General features: G+C 41.6%; 1 protein-coding gene across 3 annotated transcripts in view; it reads right to left on the reverse strand.

Moving 5' to 3' along the window:
• The window catches only part of uba5 (ubiquitin-like modifier activating enzyme 5), a 171,499-nt gene that overhangs the window by 4,731 nt on the left and 154,964 nt on the right, over nucleotides 1-11,804 (reverse strand). Inside the window, exons 2-8 of one of the 3 annotated variants that reach the window (XM_053679763.1) lie at nucleotides 5,026-5,297; nucleotides 4,866-4,911; nucleotides 4,682-4,771; nucleotides 2,823-2,932; nucleotides 2,484-2,570; nucleotides 2,275-2,359; nucleotides 224-328 (exon numbers count right to left, since the gene is read on the reverse strand). In XM_053679763.1, the coding sequence (XP_053535738.1) occupies nucleotides 224-328; nucleotides 2,275-2,359; nucleotides 2,484-2,570; nucleotides 2,823-2,932; nucleotides 4,682-4,771; nucleotides 4,866-4,911; nucleotides 5,026-5,183 (681 nt within the window). In that variant the 5' untranslated portion in view covers nucleotides 5,184-5,297. Of the gene's footprint in view, nucleotides 1-223; nucleotides 329-2,274; nucleotides 2,360-2,483; nucleotides 2,571-2,822; nucleotides 2,933-4,681; nucleotides 4,772-4,865; nucleotides 4,912-5,025; nucleotides 5,322-11,804 lie in introns of those variants that run through there. The other 2 variants (XM_017467234.3, XM_053679761.1) reach the window with 2 other exon arrangements.

The raw sequence follows: 11,804 nt of genomic DNA on the forward strand, positions 1-11,804 counted from the left end.
GCACGTCATATTTCAACATTAGATGACAAAATAAACATTGTTAATATGATTCTCATCAGAAACGGTTGGGCCACAAATCACTGTTAAAAACAAGCATGCCAGTTTCACTGAATACGAGAGGAACCCAACATTTTGCACAATTTTCTCCTTTATGTTCACCCTAAAATAACACACCAAATTCAACTCATCCTCTGCTTATTAAACAGATAAATAGTGTACCTACAGCAAAACATGCTGTTTCCCCTGGAATGATGAGCTGTATGTGTCCAGACACAGCATTCTCACTCACTCCAGACTCCATCCATGTCTGACCCAACTCGTTACAAGCCTAGAGAGGGATTAAACACACAGCATTTTGGTAAAAGGCACACCCAGATTCTGTGCAATTTACCATTACAGGATTCAGTAAAAAAAAAAAAAAAAAGAAGAGAAAATTATCAAATGCAGTGGATCAGCCAAGACATGTTTGGTGCTAGATATTTCCTTCTTTAGTTTTGCCTGAAACTCGAAGTCTAATGCAGCTAACCAATAAGAAGAAAGAAATAATCTCTCAGCAAATAAACATCTGCTTCAAACTGCATACAGTGCAGCTGCCACACGGACTCACTGAGTCTGGGACATAGACGAGTTTAGGACATAATGTGACCTACTGTAGTCTATGAACATTGACATAATTTAACCATGTCCCTGAGTGTTGTAACGTTATGAGGGAAGCCATCTTTAACAACCAGAACTTAATGTACACTACCAGTCAAAAATTTAGACACACTCATTGTTTATATATTTAATCCCCTCTACATTTCAGAATAATTATAACAACAATAATAATAATAATAATAATAAAGTCATCAAAACTCTGGAATAACACAAATGGAACTATGGGAATTATGTTGTGATAAAAAAAAATCTAAATAATTTAATATTTTAGCATCTTCAAAGTAGACGCCCTTTTTGTGTAGAATTTCCAGAAATGTATTCTTGGCGTTTTCTCAACTGATTTCTTGAGGAATTTCCCTGAGATGCTTTTAAACAGCATTAAAGGAGTTCACACCTATGCTGGCCTCTTATTGGCTGCTTTTTGGAATATTTCGTTCCGAGTCGATCATTTAAATAAAGTTTTTTTTGTAAATAAATTTCGTTTTCTAATGAAAGAGATGAATATGTCGGCACAATTATATTTTCTATCTACAACACCGATTTCAAACATTTAATCATAACGATTATTTTCATAACTGATTGGTTATCTGATTATTTTTTGCGATTAATCGGACTGGGGGCGGGGCAAACTTTCAGTGCCATTTTGTTCGTTTATTTAAAATAAAATCCACAAACTGAGTGTTACAAATATAAACTTCAGACTAAAACTTTACACAACTGTTTGTCCAAAACAGAAAAGAAACCAATACACACACACACACCAGAATATATATTATTAATTTAGGACTATAGTTTAATTCGGTGCTTTTTGTGCATCCATAAAAATAATGCATAAATACTTAAAATATAAAGTATATGAACAGTAAACTGAAGAAAGTCACTGTCGGTGACTCTGGGTATCTGTTAAAGCTAGCGGAGTCGCATTACGTGCGTATGACGTCATGCACCGTCAACTAGGAAGCGGCTTATACTTCCGGTTAGTAAAAAACACACTAGTGTTCCATTTGAGATGATATTACCTTTCTAAAATTCATACACTAGACAGTATAGTACGTAGTGCATAGTGCAAGTGTATAGTACTTCATTTGGGACACAACTTTAGTATTTATTCTCTGAAGCGTGTTTTGGGAACAGAAGTAACGTAATGAGTAAATCTCCCCTGTGCCACGCGCAGACCAACTAATTGATAAAGAGTAGTCGATTATTATTGATTTTATCTATTAATTATTGCTGCCCTACTTCAGCTCAAAAGATTTTTAAGATCATGAGAAACATTTCAGTCAAGTGTCTCCAAACTTTTGACCGGTAGTGTAGTTTGGTATCATATGATCTTACAAAAAAAGACAAAATAGCTCTGCAATTGTAGAAAATCCTTTATCTGAAACAATGTCACACTATGTGGCCAAAAGTTTGTGGACGTCTGACCATCACACCCATATACGGGCCTTCCTCAAACTGTTACCACAAAGTTGGAAGCACACAATTGTATAGGATGTCTTTATGTGCTGTAGCATTACAATTTCCCTTCAATGGAATTAAGCAAACATAAGGAGATTTACAACATTTCGGAAATATTTCAGTGAAAAACAAACAAAGCTAAATAAATAAAATACCCACCGTGTTAATGGCCATTCGAGCCTCAAAATTATCCACACAACTCAACACCAAATCCACACGCTTTCCTTCTTGAAGGCCGCCATTACTGAAACACACACAGACACACATACACAAATAATACGCGGATGTGAGCAATACATTAAAATGAGAAATAATTACCTTTCAAAAACATAAATGCCATTATAGCCTGTGGGTCAGGACTCACTCACCTGATGCGGTCCATGAAATGTGTGAAGTTGTCCATAGTAGTGATGTTGTAATTGTGCGTCTCAAATATAACATCTGGATTGATATTCCTGCAGGCCAATGAGAAGTGAGGATGATGTTAAAAACATGTGATGTTATTTTTGACCACATTCAGTACCATTTTATCGTGAACTGACATCTGATAGGAATGATATGGTATGTCATGTTAACAAGGTGTTCAACTCTCCTCTCTTCCTCTAGGTACAGTGCGTGTCATAACGTTGATAACAACTGATGAAAAGAAAAAAGCTGCAAACAATTCGAACACAAAGCCTGAAATAGGTCTAGTGTGTGTCCTTCACCTCAGTGTGTGCTCTGCCGCCTCCACTTTGCTGAGCCCTGCTTGATGCGGCTGGAAGAAGAGGCGGTTCATATTGGCCAGCTCCACTTTGTCATAATCAAACAACAACAGCTACAGCAGGAAAGAAACAAGCAAACACACAGCAAAATAAAGCACATCTGCCCATTAGTGGAGAGTAAAAAAAAAGGAGGGATCACTTTCGATATATTGAACTTTTCCTATATACAATCATTCAGTTTATTTGATACCTGCCTTTTTGGCTTCACTTTATTATGGAAACCTCCCATATAGGTGCACTCTGTAGATATATGTTCACTGACTATAGTCCATTTATCGCTCTGCATAGATTATCAACACATGGGCAGAGTAAATAGCCCACCAAGCAAGAATGTCCAGCCAATAGTGGTCCTCTGCTCAGAAAGTGACACTGGGAAAGGCCTCTGGGATCATTAACACATACTCTGCATGGAAAATGAGCTCTAACGGCAATCCAACCACGATTGATGGACCAACCAAGATGTATGAACATCAGGTGTACACAGTGTTTAAAACTCCAACAATGTTGATGCACCTGACACACTTGTACCAGTATCACATGCAAACTACCATGACTGCTGTGCTGAGAATGACCCACCACAGAGATAGTACCTGCTCAGTGATGGTCCATTTCCATGAACAGATGGGAATGATGGGGCTGACATACTGTGCAGGGCAGCCGAAGGCCCGTGGTTACTAACTATATACCTTCTTAGTGTATGTAGTTGTTGTACCTGATAAAATGGGGAATACGTGTAGCTACGAGGCAGGTGTACCTCATGAACTTAGAAATTTGTGTGTTAAAAGGTGTTAAACTGTTGCTGATTTTGTCTGAACCTGAACTGACTCCCTACTCCCTATATAAATGCATGAGGCCTGAATGTTAGAGCTTGCTGTGTTGTAAGTAAACGCTGGAGAGTGATACATGAACAGGACTGGACTTGGGCACACATGCTCTAGGGCAGGGGTTCACAAACCTGTCCTGGAGGACCCCCAGCACTGTACATTTTGTATGTCTCCCTTATCTGACACACCCAATTCAGGATCTTCTGGTGTTTTCCAAACTGCGGCTCTGCGTGACAACCACTGAGTAGAAGTTCTGTGGGGGGAAACACCTTGCTGATGAGAGAGGTCAGAGGACAACGGCTGGACTGGTTCACGCCAAAACAATGGCTACATTAACTCGTATAACCACTCTTTACAACTGTGGTGCACATAAAGGCACATCCGGGGTACAACAGAAGACAACTTCAGGCTCCACTCGTGTCAGCCAAGAACAGGAATCTCTGAGCACAAGCTCACCGAAACTGGACTACTAAAGATAACATCCAAGAAAAACGTCACCTGGTCTGATAAAGCTAGATTACTGCTGCAACACGCAGATGGTAGGGTCAGAATTTGGTATCGACACCATGAATCCATGGACTCAACAGTTCAGGCGGGTGGGTGTAATGGTGTGGGGAATGTTTTCTTGGCATACCTTGTGCCTTAATACCAATCAAGCATCATTTAAATGCCACAGCCGGACCCGGGTATTGTTGCTGACCATGTGCATCCGTTTACCCATCTTATAATGGCTACTTCCACCATGATATTGCACCACGTCACAAACTTGTCTCAAACTGGATCTATGAACATGACAGTGAGTGATGTGTACTTCAGCGGCCTCCTCAATCACCAGATCTGACTGCAACAGAAATCAGAGATTTGCAGAATCTCCTAGCCAGTGTGATGTGCCTAGAAAGAGGCAGGTGTGTGTGTGTGTGTGTGTGTGTGTGTGTGTGTGTGTGTATGTACAGTAACAGAACGAGAAGATTGCATTACCTTACCAATGCCACATCTGGTGAGCATCTCAGCAGTGACACTGCCCACCCCTCCCACTCCCACCACGGCCACAGCAAACGAGCGGATTTTCTAAACACCAACACAAACACACAGTGATGAACACAAACACACAGCATACACAGACGTCTGCATTTATATATCGACCAAAGTACACCTGCATTACCTCGTAGTCTTCAACTATTCCCATGCGTTTCAACGCCATGAGCCGGCTGCGAGGAAATGAGCACTTGATTTAGTTTCATACAATACAGGAAGAAGACAGAAATGACAGTTTATCCTGATTATCTGTCGTTCAATCACTCTTCGTACTAATGTGCACCTACCTATATGGGTTTGAATCCACCACTTCAGCGCTCATCTTCTCAATCTTTGCTCGAAGCACTGGGTTTGGAAGATTCTCTTGGCTTCGCTGCTGTTTACACTTTATTAGCTCGTTTTCTAATTCACGGATTCGTAGCTTCAGCTCTTCGACGGTGGCCATCGTTCCTGCACGCTGAATAACGTTCAGTTCAACACACTTTGATTTGACTGGAAAGCCAAACTTATCAAATACAAACCACTCTGTATGTACACGTCTACAGTTCCACCAGCAGCTGATACACGGCGTTCCACAATAACCGGTCCGTGCGGAAGCTAGCACTCCCTGGTTGGTTCCGTTGCAACCCCAAATTTGACCGTAGATGGCGCTGTTATATCACTGTGCAGCTTGAACTCGATTAAACAGACGAGTTCGCTACGCAAATAGCGTGAGTTATTATTATTATTATTATTATTATTATTATTATTTTTAATTGTTATTATTATTATTATTATTATTATTATTATTCATCCAACCATCCATCCATTTTCTATACCACTTATCCTACAGGGTCGCTGAGAACCTGGAGCCTATCTCAGGGGGCATGGGGCAAAAGGCAGGGTACACTCTGGACAGGGTGCCAATACATCCCAGGGCACAATCACATACACATTCACACACCCATTCATACACTACGGACACTTTGGACAAGCCAATCAGCCTACCATGCATATCTTGGCGAGGAAACCAGAGTACCCGGAGTAAAATCCTGCAGCACAAACTCAAACAGGGCAGTGGTGGGAATCGAACCCCCATACACTATGGACACTTTGGACATGCCAATCAGCCTACCATGCATGCCTGGACTGGGGGAGGAAACCGGAGTACCCACAGCACAAGCAGAACATGCAAACTCTGGACACAGAGGGCAGCAGCAGGAATTAAACCCTCAACCCTGGAGGTGTGAGGCAAACGTGCTAACAACTAAGCCACCGTGCACCCTGTAATTATCATATTTGTACTTTTATTTAAATTTTTAAGTTTTATCAGAAAACAAAGCTGCCAGGTGGACAGCCAACGCAGATCCACACAGTGCGGGGACTGTCTCTAGTGAGGCACACTCACTTCACATTTGATCTCGCCATACACGTAAATCCACCTCTCAGTCAGGATATGGGCCAGTGCTAGCTCTTTTGTCTTTAGTTGGATAGGCCTGTGCGAACTTTGAAAACACATCCGTGACTACAAGTACATTTTCTCGCCCGTCACTTGCCCGCTCTAGGAGACAGAAGTCAATAGCATGGATTTCCAATGGCTCTGAGGCCATTAAATGTCCCATTGTTGTATGAACCTTAGAACAGACAGTTGAATTCAATTCAATTCAATTTTATTTGTATAGCGCTTTTAACAATGGATGTTATCTCAAAGCAGCTTTACAGAAACATATAAACACAGGATACAGATTTTAAGGGTGTGAATTTATCCCTATTGAGCGAGCCAGTGGTGATGGTAGTGAGGAAAAACTCCCTAAGATGATAAAGGGGAAGAAACCTTGAGAGGAATCAGACTCAGAAGGGAACCTGTCCTCATCTGGGTAACAACAGATAGTGTGAAAGTAAAAGAAAGTTCATTATGCATGAAGTCTGTTTGTTGAACTAGTTCACTGTTCACCAAAGGAGATCTGAGTGCAGAACTGCATGTGGTAATTGCAGTCCTAAGGCCATAGCAGCAACCGTAGTCCCAGAAACTACAGTGAGAATGTCCATGTGGAATTGAGGTCCAAAACCATTTCCATGGTACTTCAAGCGGTACCATCCTCAGCAATCTCCAGGTTGAAGCCTCCAGTTGATGAGAGCTCCATCCAGAGGTAGGGCATGGGCAGGTCCGGAGAGCAGAAAGGGTCAGGATCACTGGCGTCTCCATAAAATGTGTGTGTGTGTGTATATATATATATATATATATATATATATATATATATATATATATATATATATATATATATATATAATATGTATATAGAATTTGCGCTTATGTCTATACATATTTATACATCCTGTATATACTCTTTATATTTCCCTGTATTGTTCTCCTTACTATCTCTTTTAACTCTTCTTTCTTTGCTTTTTGTCTTTTTTGGCTGCTGATGAAACAGTCTAATTTCTCCATCTGGGGATTAATAAAGTATTATCTTATCTTAACTTATCTTAAAATCATGTGTGGCTCGACAGAAGGAGAGAGGGAGAGGGAGGTGAAAGGTGAAGAGAGGGAGAGATTATTAGGTATGCTTACTATCAAGTGATGGATAAGACTGTGTACTTTGTGTAAAAGAAAGTTTATTCATGATAAATTTGAGTAAACAAACATGTTTTCACCTAGAATTAAACACCGAGACTGTGTCTGAGTCCCGAACACTAATTGGAAGGCTGTTCTATAACTGTGGGGCTTTGTAAGAAAAAGCTCTTCTCCCTGATGTAGCCTTCACTATTCGAGGTACCAACAAATAGCCTGCACCTTTTGATCTAAGTAGGTATGGTGGATCATAAAAGACCAAAAGTTCACTCGGGTACTGTGGTGTGAGACCGTTTAGTGCTTTATAGGTCACTAGTAGTATTTTATAATCAATGCAAAATTTTACTGGGAGCCAATGCAGTGTGGATAAGATCGGGGTGATGTGGTCATACTTTCTGGTTCAATAGTAAGGACTATTGCAGCTGCATTCATGACTAACTGGAGTTAGTCCAGTTAGACAGCTTTAGCAACCACACAGCGCTCACATTTAGTACACCACTGTTCAACATCATGATACAAGTTGGGCAAAAAACACCTTTCTCTCACCAGCTTCACAGTGCTCTCTGTCCCCTGGTGCCCATGATGGTCATGAAGACTCTCCAAGACCTCCTGCTTAAGGGCCATTGGTAACAACACCTAAAGTACTCTGGTCTTTCCTGGTGGTAAAAGGACTTCTCGATACAAGACACCATCTTTCTCTCGAATCCATCTCCACTGACAAACAAGTTCCATCACTTCCTTGGGATCCTTTGCCCTTTCTTCCCTTGTAGGGACCTGTCCTCTTCTCCCGTATTGCAGGAAGAAGGCAAGATGAGAATCCACGGCTTTGAGGACTCGGATATCAGCCTTCCCATGGCATGGCACTGCTGCTATTTATAAAGCCATTGTATAATTAACTGAAGTTAGGCTAGAGGTCAGTGTGAACGTTTGTGGTAGTGTAATGCCAGAAGTCACAGCTTGAACACTGTTCGGGGCTGACGGCCTTGGCAAGCGAGAAAGTGAATCAGCATTGCGATTAGTAGTGCCAGGACAATATTTCAATTCGAAATCGAACAAGGCTCATTGAAACGCCCAGCCTTGCTCTATTGCAGTCAACTTTGCTATCTGGAGATAACTCAAAGGGTTATTATCAGAGAATACCACATATTTTGCACCCAGTAAGTACTCGTGAAATTTCTCAGACACCGCCCACTTCAGGGCCAGGAACTCCAGTTTCATAGAGCTGTAATTTAAGATGCCTCTCTGGATGGTGCAAGCCTCTACTGGCATAAGTAATAGGTCACCGCTGACCATTTTGTTATTGTGATAAAACTGACCCGAATCCCATATGACTAGCATCGACTTCCAACAAATGGCTTTGAAAAGTCAGCGTAACCCAGCACAGGGGCTTCCACAAGCTTTTTTTTTTTTTTTTTTTTTTTAAAGTCTGAAATGCATTCTCCACACGCTTTCCTTCTTGAAGGCCGCCATTACTGAAACACACACAGACACACATACACAAATAATACGCAGATGTGAGCAATACATTAAAATGAGAAATAATTACCTTTCAAAAACATAAATGCCATTATAGCCTGTCGGTCAGGACTCACTCACCTGATGCGGTCCATCCTCTTATTTTCAAGCAGCATGTTGGTGCCAGGACCTCGGTTCTTTGTTTTCCCTTGAAGGTCCCCACTAACTTGTGCAAAGGAGCGGCATATTTAGCAAATCCCTCTACAAACCTTCGGTAACAGGAAGCAAAGCCCATGAAAGAACGCAGCTCAGCAAGACTGGTTGGACGTTACCATCTGGCCACTGCACTAATCTTCTCTGGGTCTGTAGATACTCCTTAGGAAGAGATTACATGGCCCAGATACTTCACTTCCTGCTGGAAGAAACAGCATTTCTTAAACCTCAACTTTATGTTGCTGGAAACGATCAAACACCATCTCTAGTCGCTGGAGGTGCTGTTCAAAAGAACTGGAATTCAATTCAATACATCATTCAGATACAACAAAAGGGACTGGAACTGTTGATCACCAAAAATTCTTTTCATCAATCGTTGGAAAGTACTGGGCACATTACACAACCCAAAGAGCATTCGGTTATATTCAAAGAGCCCAAAAGGTGTACAAAACGCAGTCTTCTCTTTATCCTTTTCTGCAACCGGAACTTGGTTGTAGCCACTAGCCAAGTCAAAAGTGGCAAACCATTTAGCACATGTTAAACATCCAAGGATTCTTCAATTCTCGGCAGTGGGTAAGCGTCTTTTCGTATTTAGCGTTAAACTGCAGATAATCCACACAAAGCCGGATACTACCAACAATTAGTTACAAGTAAGGGCTACAACTGGGACGAACTACCCCTTGTTCAAGCAATTCATGAATATGCACTTTCACTGACAGTAATGCTGGTGAACAGGGACACTGTCTAAAACAGGGATCTCATGTTGGATTAAATGAGTACACCCCAAATCTCCATCGTCCTTACTAAACACTGAACTAACTCGAGTCAAAAGTCTCAATGCCTGTTGAGACTGTTCAACGGTCAATCTGGGCCAGGACAGTTTGATAAACTGGGGTAGCCTGATTAAAATCTGTAGATTTCAACTTATTACTTCTTGTAAATTCGGCAGCAACTAGAGTGGACTGCACGTCAACCACATGAGCTTCATGTTGTCCAAGAAGGGTCTTCGGCATAAACCACTGAGATTTCTCTCAGAGATTAATCGCAGGGATGTAAACTATGAGACATTCTACTGGAAGGAGACATTGTGATATCAAGATCTTGGCAGGTAATGCACTTTCTTCATATGTTGGCGGTTCCAAGGAAACAGAAGAGATACCACTCACCTTGACAGCAATGTGTGGGAATGCACATAAAGGAACCAGCAGGGACTCATTTCACTGGACCTGCTCATACAACTGCCTAGCCTACAAAGCTGGTTTCAGCAGTAAGGGTTAAGCTCTGGCACTCCACAAGGGCCTGTTTCCACTGCTTCCCTGCTTGTTGCACTATAGGGGAATAAAACAGATCCCCCCATGTTTAGAAGACAGTTCTTGATAAAAATTCAGGATATTTATACCAAGAAGGCCAGGGACAGAGAGCTTAAATTGCTTGCTGACAGGATCATTTAGCTCCTTCATAATTAGAACACCCATTTTGGGGAGGACTTTACCCAAGACTTCAATGTCCAGGTCCAAGTAGCCTCAATAATGGATGACCATTAGCACCTTTCAAGAATAACCACTACAGGATTGCAGATGTTCTTTAATAAAGGGTGGAAAATATTGCTCAAAAAAATTCTCTGTAATCGTTGACACCATCGATCCAGTGTCCAGCAGACAGAGGGTTAGGACAAGCCCAAGGGCAACTTTTACTACAGGGCATTGTCCAATAAGTTGAGGCAGGGCTTCGGTCATTAGTCCACATGAGCCTTAAAAACTCCCTCCCAGTGCCAGGCTCCCAGCACCGTAGGACGTTAGTTTCCCAGCTGCACTGAAGAGTCACTGAGGTGGCTGTCCGTGATCAGTTACATGTTCCCCCCCCAGCACCTATCGATGTGATTGGTAGATCAGTCCTACAAAATCTTGCAGTGTGACCTGCTCTATTACAACGTCTACAAATAGGCTTGCCATCTACCTGGAAACGAACATTTCTAGGACATTTGAAGCACCTGCAGTATTAGGGGATTTAAGATTCAAATGCTTCAAAATGGTATCTAATTGGGCCTGTTGCTTACGTAAACAATCTTTCAAGTCACCTAATTCATTAGACGATCTAGGGGAAGAATCACTTGATCCATGCACCCCAATTACCTGGACATCTGCAACACAGGAATGAGCCCGAGGCCGGACAATGGGAGTTGTGCCCTCATCTACCCACCCATTAGCTTCAAGGAATGTCAAGGAAGAACAGCTCAGCATTCAATCGAACCTGCCGTTTTAATTCCCTACGTAATGCATTATCACGCATGTGTTCAATGAACTGGTCACGTAATGTCTGACCTGGATTACAGATACCTTGAAACTGTTTACGTTTCATTGCCTCCATTAATCCCATGAGAGCATGTGAATATTCACGCAGGGATTCCCTCTCCAGCTGGCGACGTTGAAAGAACTGTTTCTGCAGACCCACAAGAGACTGAGAACAACCATAGATGTCAAGGAAGATATTGAAAAACTTTTCAGGATCATCCCGATCAGTAGGTAAGTGAAACTTGACTTCAGCCTTAGCTTCTCCATCCAAAAGATCATACACAAATAAAACTTTTTCAGCTACAGGAACTGGCCGTACTACTAAAGATTTATGCACTTCTTTTACCCAGTCCTCCACAGACAAATCACTGTGGGACCTTTTACCTGAGAATCTGGTGCATTTTCACTTTCGTGGAACATATACATAGTGTTCAAAAGCAGAAACATTAATAGGTGCAGTGGATGGAGGAATTTGAGCATTGTCAACATTAGAGTTAGCAGGTTCCAAATTATTTACATTCCCATTACTAGATCTTCTCTTTAACTTTTCTCTAAG

This window comes from Ictalurus punctatus, chromosome 1 (genome assembly GCF_001660625.3).
Source record: "Ictalurus punctatus breed USDA103 chromosome 1, Coco_2.0, whole genome shotgun sequence".
Classification (NCBI taxonomy): domain Eukaryota; kingdom Metazoa; phylum Chordata; class Actinopteri; order Siluriformes; family Ictaluridae; genus Ictalurus; species Ictalurus punctatus.